This window comes from Aquarana catesbeiana, linkage group LG06, assembly GCF_042186555.1.
Source record: "Aquarana catesbeiana isolate 2022-GZ linkage group LG06, ASM4218655v1, whole genome shotgun sequence".
Taxonomy (NCBI): domain Eukaryota; kingdom Metazoa; phylum Chordata; class Amphibia; order Anura; family Ranidae; genus Aquarana; species Aquarana catesbeiana.
The window spans coordinates 21,920,342-21,936,301 of NC_133329.1; the positions used below are offsets into that span (position 1 = coordinate 21,920,342).

General features: G+C 42.5%; 1 protein-coding gene across 2 annotated transcripts in view; it reads right to left on the reverse strand.

Moving 5' to 3' along the window:
- The window catches only part of LOC141148220 (uncharacterized), a 118,037-nt gene that overhangs the window by 61,188 nt on the left and 40,889 nt on the right, over positions 1-15,960 (reverse strand). Inside the window, exons 2-3 of one of the 2 annotated variants that reach the window (XM_073635462.1) lie at positions 12,071-12,137; positions 11,895-11,960 (exon numbers count right to left, since the gene is read on the reverse strand). In XM_073635462.1, the coding sequence (XP_073491563.1) occupies positions 11,895-11,960; positions 12,071-12,073 (69 nt within the window). In that variant the 5' untranslated portion in view covers positions 12,074-12,137. The remainder of the gene's footprint in view (positions 1-11,894; positions 11,961-12,070; positions 12,138-15,960) is intronic. The other variant, XM_073635463.1, reaches the window with a different exon arrangement.

Genomic DNA, 15,960 nt, shown 5'->3' on the forward strand with positions numbered 1-15,960 from the left:
GCCTCGAGAAGCCGATCCGTATCTCCCGCCGGGCGTTCCTCCTCAGGCTTTTCCGCTGTATCATTTTCCTCCATCTCCTCTCCTTCCTGCCGGCGGTACTGAGCTAGTTTTGCCGCCGTCGCTGCTTTCTGAGCCTTTGTGGGAGACATCTTGATTGGATTCTTCAGCGGTCACAAAAGGAAAACTACTAGGCTTGTTTAGAGGGGTCTGCGGGTATAGGATGAGATAAAGTCAGCAGTAATGGGCAGCTCTTCTCAGGAATGCGTCCTATTCCTCTGTCAGGCCACGTCCTCAGGATAAACCGCCCTTATAGGGGGATAGCAGGGCTGTAGTCTATGTGTACTGCACAGGTATAGGGGGCAGGTGTGCCAAGATGGCCGCCGGTCAACACATGTAGGCCCAGGCCGCCAGCCAGGCCGTTTGTGGGTGTCAGTTTCTCTGGGCCTCAGATGGGTGAGCAGGCTAGGAGGAGGAGGGATGGGCACAGTGCAGCTCCTTCAGGGAGTTATTTGGCCGCCAGGTACCTGCGTTGTGTGGCTGGATCCAAGCAGGGCCGAGATCAGGGTGTACCAAGATGGCCGCGGCCTCCGGTTGTAGGCCGAAGCCGCGGTCTCAATTAGTTGTCCACCCGCCGAGCGGGAGATCGCCGCTCCGTTCGGGCCGCCGTGCGTCCCCCTCTTTCAGGAGTTAGGGCCAGCTGTCCCAGGTGTCCCAGAGAGGCAGTCCAGCCAGTTGGTCAGTGGAAAGGTCCAGGATTACTGATTTTACAGGAGTAGTGGACGGAGCTCAGGGTCCACACGTCCTACTCCATGCAGTGCTAGGCCACGCCCCCAGTCATTTTTTTTTTTTTTAATCAAGATCTTCTGTTCTTTCGTTTTTTTTTAACTTATTATATAGTGATCTCCATTTGTTTTTGTTTTTTTGTATGTCACGTTTCCACAACACCATTATTATTTATAGTATTTGTAAGGACTTTAATAAGGGGGCCCCCAGATGCCGGCCCCCCACCCTATGTGAATGAGTATGGGGTACATCGTATCCCTACCCATTCACCTGGGGGAAAAAAAAGTCAATAAAAAAACACACTACACAGGTTTTTAAAGTAATTTATTAGGCAGCTCCGGGGGTCTTCTTTCGACTTTGGGTGTCTTCTTCCGACTTCTCTGCTCTCTCTGGCCTCTTCTCCCAGTGTCTGTTTCTTCTCCCGCTCTCCGGCCTCTTCTCCCAGTGTACAGTTCTTCTCCCGCTCTCCGGTTCTTCTGCCGGGCTCCTCCGCTATCTTCTGCTCTTTTGCCGCTCTTTTGCTGCTATTTTGCTAGCGGTGGCCCGGTCTTCTCTGACGTCTTGTTCTCTTTTCTCTTCTTCCAATGTTAACATGGCGCTCTCTCCCGCTGTAATGCCATGTGTGAGGTGCGCAACAACTTATATAGGCATAGGGCCGGGATCTGGGGGCCCCTTATTAAAGGGTGCTCTTGGATTCCGATAACCTTCCGCCCACAGACCCTGACAACCAACGGCCAGGGTTTTTGGGAAGAGGTCCTTGTCCTTATTAACATGGGGACAAAGTGCTGTGGGGTGGGGGGGCCCACAGGGCACTGCCCTGCCCCAAAGCGCACACCCCCCATGTTGAGGGCATGTGTCCTGGTACGGTTCAGGAGGGGAGTGCCCGCTCGTCCCCACCCCCTTTCCTGACCGGCTGGGCTGCGTGCTCGGATAAGGGTCTGGTATGGATTTTGGGGGGACCCCCATGCCATTTTTTTGGCGTATGGGGTTCCTCTTAAAATCCATACTAGACCTAAGGGCCTGGTATGCTCCTGGAGGGGAACCCATGCCGTTTTTTTATTTAAAATTTGGCTTGGAGTTCCTCCTCGTGATTCATACCAATGCTTGTTGCTCATCGCGAAAGGAAAAAACACATTTTTTCTTTCCCGATGAGCGAGCCAGCTCGGCGCTGGCTCCTGCGATGGGGCTCGCAGGTGTCAAATCTCACTGAAGCAGAAGTTGACCAAAGGGTGGCAGTAAAGAGCTGAAAAACCACATGATTTGGTGAAAGTTGGATGAAAAAGTCCTGCCGTGTGTATGCTTTTTTTTTTTTTAATTCTTTTTTATTGAGTTTTTTTCACAAAAAAAAAACATAAAACATAAAATAAAAACAGACCCGGTAGGCAACATGCCTCTTGGGTTGGCCACACATAGCCATCAACCAGAACTAACATAGTTTAACTATCCCTTCCCCAATTCCCCCCTCCCCCCCTCACAACCGACCAGTGACCATAGGTAATATACATAGATAGTTAGTATTATGCATCTTAATACTGTTTCATAATCCATTGTACAGTTCTTTGAATAATTAACAGTTTAATCCAGTGAGAGGACATTTTATCCATATCTCATGAAAAGAGTCTCATCCGTTGAGGATTAAGGACTCGCCCAGACTGTTACATTATCTTAGGTCTCCAATGCAAATAAAATTTTTACACCTACAATTAGTTTTTAGTACATTAGCCTACTGTATTCGAAGAGTCAAGCCAAGCTTGCCACACTTTTTTAAATTTCTTTTCACAACCCCTGGACCTATATGTAGCTTTATATAGAGGGATTACCAAATTGATCAGACCTTTCCAAAACAATATAGAGGGTGCAGCTGTTTTTCCCATTTTAGTAGGATAGCCTTCCTACCATAGAACAGCGCAATGTTTAACAGCGTGCGATGTGCCCTGGAAGGAACCACCTCCTCTACCAACCCTATGAGACAGACTCTTGGAGTCGTAGGAACAGGGATACTAAGTAGCTCTGGAAGACAGTTCGTAATTCCAGACCAGAAACTTTGAATATGTGTGCAACTCCAAAATATATGTTCTGAGGCAGCTGGAGAGTGGGAACATCTCCAGCACTGACCTGGGACTGAAGGATAAATACGTGACAATCTAGCAGGGGTAAAATAGATGCGGTGAAGGAACTTAAAATGGATTAGATGGTCCCTTGTAGATACCAAGTATTGAAAAGGATGATCCCACATATTGTCCCAATCCTCCCCCTGTATACTGGTAATTTCTTTCTCCCACCATTCCCTGCATTTTGATATCCCTGGTGGCATCTTTGTAAAGAGAGACTTGTAGACTGTATATAATGGTTTGAGTAACTCCTCTTCAGTCAGAAGGGTCTCCAGTGAAGATGGCAGTAATTCTATTAATTTTCCATCAAACTGCGCCTGAAACGGATGGCGCAGCTGTAAATAATGGAAAAAGAAGGAATTTGGTAAAGTATGTCTGGCTTTTAGCTGATCAAAGGTACACAGCTCCCCCTCTATGGTGATGTCTCCCAACACCTTAACCCCCCCACACACCCACATCATAGGATCTGGGAGAGAATAAAAATGAGGAAGTGTTGAATTCATCCACAGTGGGGCTGATGGCGTAACTCCTAAATAGCTAGGGGACATCAGAATTGTGGTAGTTTCCCACGCCCTGATGGTCGCTTTCATCAAAGTAGTTAATGGCAGCAAGATTTCGGGCCTCTATAAAGTCCCCGTCATCCGCCATCAGCCATCTCCTAGCGACCACCATCTGGCCAGACACATAGTATTTATGCCAGTCTGGTAGAGCCAAACCCCCCTGACCCCATGGTTCCAGCAGTACTTTAATGCTGATACGAGGCACTTGAGGGGACCAGATTAAGGAGCTGATTATGCTATCTAATGCTTTGCACTAGATAGCACTATAAAATATAGTATGACAGAAAGAAACTTCATTTTTATAAGGCTAACCCTCCCAATCAGGGAGAGAGGCAATTTTACCAAGCTTGGATTTTAAGTTTAAGTCTGTTAACCAGGGGGAGGAGATTCAAAGACATATAATCTTGAATACAGGCTGTAATCTTAACTCCTAAATAAGTAATAGAGGAGACCCATTGTAACGGTAGCGCGTCATCTTTGAACGTATTAGCCTCTAGGCCTAATGGGAGAATTGATGACTTGCCCCAGTTTACTCGCAAGCCCGAAAAGGCGGCGAACCTGTCCAAGATTGACAGGGCCGCCTTCAAGGATTGACCTGGGTCCCGGAGGAACAAAAGCAAATTATCTGCGTACAATGCTACACACTCATGAATGTTACCCACCCGAATCGCACCCACCAGCTCAGATTTCCTAAGTGCCCTTGCTATGGGCTCCATCATCAAGGCAAACAGGAAGGGAGAGAGTGGACACCCTTGCCTAGTACCCCTTCCTATTAGGAAGTACTCAGAAACATTAATTCCCAATCGAATTGCTGTTTTGGGCGTGCCATATAGTAGTTTTACGCATCAACGAAATCCTGGACCCACCCCCATGGCCTCCAACACTGTGTGCATGTACTGCCAGTCCACAGAGTCGAAGGCCTTTTCAATGTCAATAGAGACTACAACCTTGGCCGGGGACTCCGCCGTGTCTAACTGTAAGTGTGTGAATAATCTCTGTAAATTTGTGTCCGCTGATTTGCCAGGAATAAAACCTGTCTGATCAATGTCTACCAGGGTATCAATAACCCTGGCTAACTTTGATGCCAGCACCTTAGCAAGAATCTTCAAATCCATATTTAGTAACGCTATCGGCGATACGATGAGCACTCAAGGTGGTCCTTGCCAGGCTTCAGGAGGAGGACCATATAAGCCTCCATCCTGCAGGCCTGCAAGGCCCCCCGCTCCATACAGTGTTTGAGAAGCACATTCAACCTGGGAGCCATTTGTGACATGTAAAGCTTGTAAAAATCAGCGGGGTTTTGTGTGGAGGTAAAGCAAGTATAGCTGATTCAATTTCTAGGACAGAAATATCATCATCCAAAAGAGCAGCATCAGTTTCTGACAGTCTGGGCAATGAGAGACCCTGCAACAAGTCATCCAACTCTTTGACATCATATGTGGGGATAGGAGAGTATAGGGATTTATAAAATTTTACAAATTCCTACAGTACCATTGCAGGGTCAGACACTAACCTTCCATCCCCCGCCCTTATTACTGGAATACTGACTGGGGCCCGTTGATCTGCCACTAAATTGGCCAAAAGTTTACTGTTTTTATCCCCTTCGGCAAAAAAAATTTCCGACCTGTGTTTTGCCTCTGTGTGTGCTAGATCCGAGAAGTGTAGTGCCACCAGTCGCCTGTGTTCCAGTAGGGACACATAGGAGGCCTCCGTAGGAGAGTCTGCATGTACTTTAGCACTCTCCCGTTCTTTGGCCAAAAGAAGCTCAACTTCCTCATTATGATCCCTTTTAGCTGCCTTTATGGCAGATATGCAAACACCCCTTGATACCGCCTTAAAGGCGTCCCATACCAAAGCCGGATCAGCCGAGTCCACATTGGTAACCCAAAAAGTATCTTTTGCTGTTTGAAGATGGGTTGTCACCTGTTCCTCCTGCAACCAACCCGGAGCCAGCCTCCATCCCCCTTCCTCCCGCCGAAAGGGAAGGCGAGGGTGACCAAGAGTGGGTTGTGATCGGAAAGGCCCCCGGCTAAATACTCTGAACTGTGAAGGTATTTTAACATGGAGGCATTCCCAAACGCCAAGTCAATTCTAGCCAAAGATTTATGAGTTAGAGAAAGATGGGAATATGAAGTGGCTTCTGGGTGCCCCCATCTCCAAACCCGTCACATTAGCCCAAGTGGATAATTCAACTGAAGCAGGCCTAGACACATTAGTAGAGTCTAACTCAGGTTCTAGAATGGCATTATAATCACCGATAAAAAGCACCGGAAGATGCAAGTAAGGCGCCAGTGTCACCAACAGGTCATATAACAATTGAACCTGAAAAGGAGGGGGTAAATATATGCTTACCAATAAAATTGTCTGACTATAAATTTCTAAGACAATAGCCACATATCGTCCCCCCCGATCAGTAACCACCTGTTGTACCGTACACGCAATGGCTTTACTAATTAAAATAGAAACTCCCCTTGCGTATGCAGAGTATGTGGAGTGAAATGCCTTCTGAATCCAAGGCTTACGTAAAGATAGAATTTTGCTACCTTCCAGGTGGGTCTCCTGAAGGAGGAAGACATGCGGCTTTACTTGTTTCAGATTTTGAAAAACTTTCGCTCTCTTAAATTTATTATTTAGTCCCCTCACATTCCAAGAGACTATTTGTAAGTTACTAGCCATCATAGTAATGAAAGAAATACCACTTATATCTGAACATGTACCTTCTATGCGACATTGGCACACTATTATGATAAAACCTATGGTCTTGGTCAATCCCTCCCTCCCCTGCTGTTATACCAGAAACTTTGAAAAGACAAAAAACAAAACCAGTCCGGCATGCAGCTTTAGCCCTGAAGCAAAAAAACCCTAAAGAGTTCAACCTGACTCATCGATAGTCCCGCATTGGGTGATGAAAAGAGAAAAAAAACAACCAGTTTCTTTCTGGTGTTCCCTGTTGGAGCTCCAGGCTTAGTCCAACAGCGGGAAAATACAGCCGATCGGCCATATAGCTGAAAGGGGTAGTTCAGGAAAGGTGCCACTTGAGAAGAAATTTAAAAAAAAGTAACGAGCCAAATCAAAAAAATAACACTCAGTTAGTCATAGCATGTATTCCATTATGGGCGACCCCCCACCATATGCATAAGTAGTAGTCAGAGAACTGCAATGGCACGTGGGGAGACAGTGACATGCGTACATGTGGCGGCTTAGATCAAGGCACAAGGGAAAACAAGAGATGCAAGAATCAAAAGAATGTTTCCCATTCCTTAAGAGGTCGACAGCTATTGTGGATTCTGATCCAACCAATCGCAGGAATCTTGCGGGTTGTCGAAGAACTTCATGGTACCCTTAAACTGCACGCGTAGTCGGCTAGGGTACAGCATACTGAATTTCAGCTCTTTGTCCCTCAGCCTTTTCTTCACATCCATGAAGGACCGGTGTCTTCTTTGCATCTCAGCTGAGAAATCAGGGAACAGCATGATACGTGCATTCTCAAATTTAAGCTCCTTATATTTCCGTGCTTCCGCCAACAGCATGTCACGATCCCTGTAATTAAGGAATCTAACCAAGAAGGGTCTGGCTGGCTCTTTCAACGACATATATAGGAGGGAGATCCCCTAACGCCAACAAGGATTTGAAAAATTGTTCTGCAAAGGTCGTGGCAGCGGTCCCCTCAGCCCCCTCAGGCAGCCCAACCACCCGCACATTATTTCTTCTTTGGCGGTCTTCCGCATCATCTGCTCTATGTTGTAAAGATCGCACCATACCTTTAATTTCTTCAAGCTGCGACCCATGAGCATGTGAGACATCCTCAACCTCTGATATTCGATCTTCCGCTGTGTTCAATCTGCCCCTGACCTTATTAAGGTCATTACGGATGAGATTACATTCAGATGCCAGGAGGTCTATGCATCCCATTAGTTCAGATTTAGATGCCGCTATAGCTTCCAGGATGGGGCCTGTGATGGCTGCGGTGTCCAACTCTATCTCCTGTGAAGGATGAGAGGAATCATCCAGGCTCCCTGATACAGGACTGCTCTGCTGCGCCATCTTCACTGCCGAGTGTTTGGCATGCTGGGATGAGGCGACAGGAATGGAGCTGGAGTGGGCGGAGCTAGCAGCCATGCTTCCCTGAGAGCGGAGAGCTCTCTGTTCCAGCGGCGGGTGAGAACGGCTTGGTTGCTGCTTTTTAAAAGATGAAGAAGGCATTCCACGGCACCCGGGTACCTCCGCCAACAGTATGCCACAAATAGGGGCCGAAAGAGCCATTCGATCGGCTGTAATCAGGATGGTTTACAGAGGATAGCAGGAGCTCCAAGGGAACACGTCCCGCTGCAATCACATACACGCCCCCCCTGCCATGTGTATGCTTAATTAGTTTTAGGCTAACGCCCTTTGTATAAGAATACACGGGAAAGTTTGTACAAAGTCCTATCATGTGTATGAGGCTTTACACCAAACCCCACACAGCACAAACTCTATGACGAGCACATCCCCGCAACATGGCTTCAAAACCGTCAGCTGGTCAGAACGAAATAAACAGAACGCACTGAAACAGCAGAACAGCAAGGCCTGTGAAGAGCAGGAGTCTGAAAAGCACGAATCGTCTCTCACCAAACTTCTACTAACACGAGATAAACACAAAATTAGCAGAAGGAGCCCAAAGGGTGGCGCACTGGCTATTGAACTTCCCTTTTCTAATCCCGTTGTACGTGTTGTACGTCACCGTATTCTGGACAGTCAGACTTTGGTGTGACCGTGTGTATGCAAAACAATCTTGAGCAGAATTCCGTCGGAAAAACCATCATAGCTTTTTCCGACAAGAATTCTGATCGTGTGTACGCGGCATTAAACTTTTATTACCAAATTGAATATGTATTTTATTTATCATATTATAATTTAAAACAATAACAACAAGAATATTAACGTTATCATTAAATATATCACTAAGAAATGTTTTTTTTAATATAATTGTATTAAATTTTAATGAGGAAAAAAAACAATAAAAAATAACTTAGACTTAACAATAACATTATAATTTTTTCTTAATAAAAAGCCATTTCTGAAGCATCGTAATCATTTGAATAAAGAAATCCAACATATGATCCTTTGGGATCAGGAAACACTAGTCACACTGCATTGACTGCACAGGAAGGTATCACCCTTCTGTTTCCCTTTCCTAAAATCCCATAAATCCAAGCTATAAATGTTCTATATGCTGTTTTACGTAATCTCCTGGAATAAATAAAAAAGAGATTTAAAATTTTTACATTAAAATTAAGAATAGTCAGTATGTTACTAAAAAAAAAATATTGCCAGATTACTGATTTAGTAAAAATTAGAATTTATATTTAAATAGTAGATCAAAAAGTGAAATATTTGTAATCACCTGTTGTTGTTGGCATCTACAAGCGGGAGATTGTCCATATGAATCGCCATACACGCTATCCTGATGTGTTGATCGTGGATTATTTGAGAAATGAAGGTATCTGCCTGCGTATTACATTGATGTCCCTCTGGTATACAGGCAGCAACCGTGTCGACTTTATGTCAGCAGATAGACTCCACTTGTGAGGGCATTTTTATGCACCTTTGACAGGAACACCACGTAATATATTGCCAATTCTGTCTGTTTCTGTCATTTCGGATTCTAATGTTGAAGATCCATCACTACTAGAGGGCATGGTGGGATTTTCGGGGAAAGCAGGATCATTTTCATGTGACGGATACCTAGCCTATATTTTCTTTATAAGCATTCTTCGATATGAGTACACACAAAAAATATGTATAGTAGATTATTTTTTAAGTGTTTTTAGGTTTCATTTTTTAATAATTAAATTTTTCAAACAGGTATTTTTTCTGCATCATTGATGTACACTGAAGAGGCTGCACTGATGGACACCAATGAGCTGCACTGATGGGCAATGATAGGGCGGAACTGATGGTCACCGATGGACTGCAACGATGGGCACTGATAAGACAGCACTGGTGGGCACTGTTAGGTGCAACCGGTGGGCACTTTGAGGTGGCACTGATGGGTGGCACTGAAGAAAACAGAAAAGTAACCCAGCGCCAGTGGTGGGCCACCCAGAGAGTTTAAAACAAGACATGTAAAATATTTATTTTAACCATGCCGTCTATTAGGACAATGTGGATATCTACATCGCTTAATACATACACAAAAGTGAAAGAGGAAATCATAAAAAATAAAAAATAATAATAATAATAACCCGTGCTGCCAGACAAACTGTAACTGGTGGAAACAGATCATAACGGGAAAAACACATATATAGTCCAGCGCTCAGGATATTATTAGAAAGCAAACTGCAACAAGCATAAACATATTTTTGGTTGTTTTAAAAAACCAGTAAGGAACCAATAATGGATAATGGTCTAAAATAACAGTAACAGTAATAACTGCTAATGAAACCAGGTACAGTAGCCCTGTTGTAGAAAAAAACACATTGTTGCAAAAAAACACACACAATAACACAGTATTAAAATAGTTGGAAACCAAAGTCTCTTGATAATATTAAAATTCAATTGAACATCAATAAGGGGATTGAAGCATTAAACAGCAGGAGGCTAACACCGGAGATCCATCCAATAATGACCTACAGAGACCACTGGGTGAAGTAATGAAAGCAACACTCCGGCAGGTGACAGTGGGCGAGATGTTGGGGGTAAGCCAAAAGTACTCACAGCCAGGTAGAAGAGCTCAAAGTTGCCTCATAAGATGGGAAGGTTAGCATCATGTGAATGGGCTCACTGGCTCAGGTGGATGGTGAGATGGCCACGGTGTGGAAGTGTAACGCTCCGCCGTGCGGAGAGCAGCCTGGCCGGAGCTGCATGTCTGTGAAGGATGACGTCAGCACGGGGGAGCCGCTGGAACGTCAGAGGAAGTAAACAAGCCGCTGGTCAGCCGGAAGGTGTCTCCACAGGAATGATGTCTTTTCAGTGAGACATGGTGACACTACACTGAGGTCGGAACTGACACTGGGAAGCCATACAAAGGGGAAATGGTGGCGGCAGGCTGATGGAGCTCACATCTGCCTGACCAGCCTAGGAAAATAACCAACAGTCATGTGGAAAAATGGATGATAGAAAAAAAAGGATAAAAAATAAATAAAAATAATAAAAATCAAAATTAAAGGGAAAAACTGGTCAAAAGATGTCAAACCCGGATGGGGTGGTGGAGATGGTAAAGTTGAAGGAAACAATTGCTGGTTGGAGGGGTGACTTCACAGGAAAGGTGGATGAATAGATGAGTGGATGAAAGCTCACAGTGAAAGGCTCAAGCTGAGGCCTCTGCCATATGGGGGGGTTGCCTCGACGACACGTTTCGCGCATGAGCACTTTGTCATAGTCAAGGGTATAGGCAACTCGCAGGGTTTAATTCTATTTCATCTATTTAAACCCTGTGAGTTGCCTATACCCTTAATTTTGATTTTTATTATTTTTTATTTATTTTTTATCCTTTTTTTTTTTCTATCATCCATTTTTCCACATGACTGTTGGTTATTTTCCTAGGCTGGTCAGGCAGATGTGAGCTCCATCAGCCTGCCGCCACCATTTCCCCTTTGTATGGCTTCCCAGTGTCAGTTCCGACCTCAATGTAGTGTCACCATGTCTCACTGAAAAGACATCATTCCTGTGGAGACACCTTCCGGCTGAGCAGCGGCTTGTTTACTTCCTCTGACGTTCCAGCGGCTCCCCCGTGCTGACGTCATCCTTCACAGACACGCAGCTCCGGCCAGGCTGCTCTCCGCACGGCGGAGCGTTACACTTCCACACCGCGGCCATCTCACCATCCACCTGAGCCAGTGAGCCCATCCACATGATGCTAACCTTCCCATCTTATGAGGCAACTTTGAGCTCTTCTACCTGGCTGTGAGTACTTTTGGCTTACCCCCAACATCTCGCCCACTGTCACCTGCCTTGAGCCGGAGTGTTGCTTTCATTATTTCACCCAGTGGTCTCTGTAGGTCATTATTGGATGGATCTCCGGTGTTAGCCTCCTGCTGTTTAATGCTTCAGTCCCCTTATTGATGTTCAATTGAATTTTAATATTATCAAGAGACTTTGGTTTCCAACTATTTTAATACTGTGTTATTGTGTGTGTTTTTTTGCAACAATGTGTTTTTTTCTACAACAGGGCTACTGTACCTGGTTTCATTAGCAGTTATTACTGTTACTGTTATTTTAGACCATTATCCATTATTGGTTCCTTACGGGTGGCACTGAAGGGCAATGATATTTGTCACTGCTGGGCAATGAATGAGGGGCATTGATCGGCACTGGTAGGTGACCCTGATAGGCATATATATATATTATAGATTTTTGTGTGTGTGTATGTATATATGGAAAGATACATCCATATAAAACACACAGACATACATACATACATATGTGTGTATAAACAGCATTAACTATAAATTAAATTTACATTTTCATCCTGAGTCAAGGACATCGGATTTTTAATGGTTGATGTTTCTGTCACAGCAGTATTGCCCTAAACAGGTAATAAATAAAAATTAATATTTGATGACTTGTTTCTTTATAATTTAGAAATTTTATTCAAAAGGCAAATTAAAATAACTGTATTATAAAAATGTTACTTACCATGGCAGTCGATTAAAGGAAAGGAACAACAAATATTGCTTTATAATAATGTATAAGTATATAAACTCTGTAAAAAAAAAAAAAAATTATATTGAAAAAATTTGAAAGAAATTTTGATAAACATATACTTTTTTAATATAGATATATCTATATCCATATCACTATATCTATATCCATATCGCTATATCTATATCCATATCGCTATATAGCTATATATATCTATATCTATATATATCTGATGCTTTTACATACATAACACTATTTAAAATAGTCAAAAATAGTCAACCACCTGTTTTGAGAAAAGTCTTTGTCTGCCACTTTGCTAAGGCAACAGCGATAAGCATTTTTTTTACAATAAAAGGTCAAGATAAAATTCTTTTCACAAAAGACAAAAGAAACAGCTGTTAGAAAAAAAAAATATGATTAGGAAAAAACTCCTCTGCCTGAGTGTGTCTATCACACTGAGAAAAAAAAAAAAAAAAAAAAATATATATATATATATATATATATATATATATATATATATATATATATATATATATATATATATATATATATATATATATATATATATATATATATTAATATGATGGGAATGCCGGAAGCATGCATCAATTATAATCTTGAAAATTTATTAGTATTAAATGTAATAAAGTAATAAATGTTGCCAAAATTGCATGCATATACAATAATAAATATACATTTTATTATACTCAAAAATTAGAACAAAAAAAAGTAAATGTGCCCGAAAGACTGTTTTAAAATTTTTGTAAATTAAATAAATATCTATATATGTATACATCTATATCTATATAGATCAATCAGGCAAGATGAGAACGTTCAGGATGAAAATTTATAAGTTGCTTTTTTATAATAAAACGGACATCATGATTTATGTGAAACAACAAACGTGAGTATTACATTTTGATTACATCAGCTTTGTCATTTAGCCAAAAAAAAGAAAAACATTTTATACATTGGAACTCCACTTCAGGCTGGGTTCACACTGCTGCGGTGCGGGAATGCAGCGAATTTACTGCGGGTTCCCGCATCGCACCAACTCGCACGGCAGTTCACACTGCCATATGCGAACTGCTGGGGAGTGTCATACAATATTAATGACACCCCCAGTTCAGCCCGCATATCGCACTGCGAACTGACAATTCGGACATGTATCGGATCGCATAGGTGTGAACACCCATGCGATCCGATTCTGGTCCGAACAAAAAAAAGGGTCCTGTACGAGTTTGGACCGAATGCGGTGCGATATCAGCCATACTATCTGTATGGCTGATATCGCACAGCACAGACATCGCATGTGATGTGAACAGCAGTGCGCTGCGAATCACATACGATGTCTGCCACCGCAGCAGTGTGAACCCAGCCTTAAGCTGTCCAGTCCAGAGGAGCTCTGCCTTCACCTTGGTCACATCAAAATAAACTCCTGCGTTCCTGTTTAAAGACTTGCTTTGCTGACATCCCTTCTGGCTACAGATCCTGCTTACTGTTCCACTGCATTGCTCCCTGACTTCTGGCTTGGCTGACTATTCGTTCCGGTTACTGAACTCTGGCTATGATTTGACTATGTTTGTTCTTTTTACTTTTATTTTTAAACAAGTGTGATTTAACCACTTCAGCCCCGAAAGGATTTACCCCCTTCCTGACCAGAGCACTTTTTACAATTTGGCACTGTGTCGCTTTAACTGCTAATTGCAATGCTGTACCCAAATGGAATTTGCATCTTTTTCTTCCCACAAATAGAGCTTTCTTTTGATGGTATTTGATCACCTCTGCGGTTTTTATTTTTGTGCTATAAATGGAAAAAGACCGAAAATTTAAAAAAAAATGATATTTTCTACTTTTTGTTATAAAAAAATCCAATAAACTCAATTTTAGTCATACATTTAGCTCAAAATGTATTCGGCCACATGTGTTTGGTAAAAAAATGTCAATAAGCGTATATTTATTGGTTTGCGCAAAAGTTATAGCGTCTACAAACTAGGGTACATTTTCTGGAATTTACACAGCTTTTAGTTTATGACTAGAAAATAGTAAAAACCTTTACGCCAGTGGTGTCGATAGCAGATAATATATATGAATTACATATACTGGTGATACATCTAGTAAGAAAACATTCCCAACAATAAAGAAAATTTGTGGAAATATATAAACAATCAGTGTAAGCTGCTCCCCAATTTTTGAATAATCAAAAAAATAGATAATCAAAAAAAGGAATGTAAGGAAGATAGGGGGCGCTAGATACCATAATTTTCAAGTGCTCTAAATAAATATATCTCCTGCATTACCAAAAAAATGGAAATGTAAGAAAGCTAGGGGGCGCTAGATACCATACTAATCAAGTGCTTTAAATAAATAAATCTCCTGCATTACCAAAAAAATGAAAAACATAATAATGACAAATCATAATTAGATTACACATTGAAGTGCCCACAATAGTGAAAAAAATATATAGTGATTGATTGTCCACATAAAAAAGTGATTTGAAGTGGTTGAAGTGATATCTTTCAATATTATCCCAATCTTGTTGCTGTAAACAAAAGGTTTTCCATCACCAAAGGAAAATAAGAAAAGGAAAACACCTCGAAGTAGTAGATATCTGCTTACCAGATACCAATGACTCCTTTAGTTAAAAAGAGAGTCACTAGCGCTTGTGCAGGGTTGTGCCTGCTCACATGGATGGCCGGACTGTGGTTGGTATTATAGGCATGGATCGTTCCCGTCAAGCTCATTCAAGATAGGATAAGGATACATAGGAAACAAAAACAGTCTCCATAGCGTAAAACCATTTATTAAAAAAGTAAACAAATTAAAAAGCCAAATGGCCGCTTACATTGGTGGGTGCCTACCCGGCACTGGGGCTGCTTCCATGTCAGGGTGACTTCGCAGTCAGAAAAAGCCTTTCATGTCTCCTCCACGCTGGCGTGCGTTCCAGCTTACACAGGGGGGCAGACAAAGGATCCGGATGTTGTTGGGTGATAGGACATGTGACCACGTACCGCTCCGACGTACGTTTCGTAGTGAATGTCTTCAGGGAAGCGTTCACTACGAAACGTACGTCGGAGCGGTACGTGGTCACATGTCCTATCACCCAACAACATCCGGATCCTTTGTCTGCCCCCCTGTGTAAGCTGGAACGCACGCCAGCGTGGAGGAGACATGAAAGGCTTTTTCTGACTGCGAAGTCACCCTGACATGGAAGCAGCCCCAGTGCCGGGTAGGCACCCACCAATGTAAGCGGCCATTTGGCTTTTTAATTTGTTTACTTTTTTAATAAATGGTTTTACGCTATGGAGACTGTTTTTGTTTCCTATGTATCCTTATCCTATCTTGAATGAGCTTGACGGGAACGATCCATGCCTATAATACCAACCACAGTCCGGCCATCCATGTGAGCAGGCACAACCCTGCACAAGCGCTAGTGACTCTCTTTTTAACTAAAGGAGTCATTGGTATCTGGTAAGCAGATATCTACTACTTCGAGGTGTTTTCCTTTTCTTATTTTCCTTTGGTGATGGAAAACCTTTTGTTTACAGCAACAAGATTGGGATAATATTGAAAGATATCACTTCAACCACTTCAAATCACTTTTTTATGTGGACAATCAATCACTATATATTTTTTTCACTATTGTGGGCACTTCAATGTGTAATCTAATTATGATTTGTCATTATTATGTTTTTCATTTTTTTGGCAATGCAGGAGATTTATTTATTTAAAGCACTTGATTAGTATGGTATCTAGCGCCCCCTAGCTTTCTTACATTTCCATTTTTTTGGTAATGCAGGAGATATATTTATTTAGAGCACTTAAAAATTATGGTATCTAGCGCCCCCTATCTTCCTTACATTTAGTTTATGACTGCCTATGTC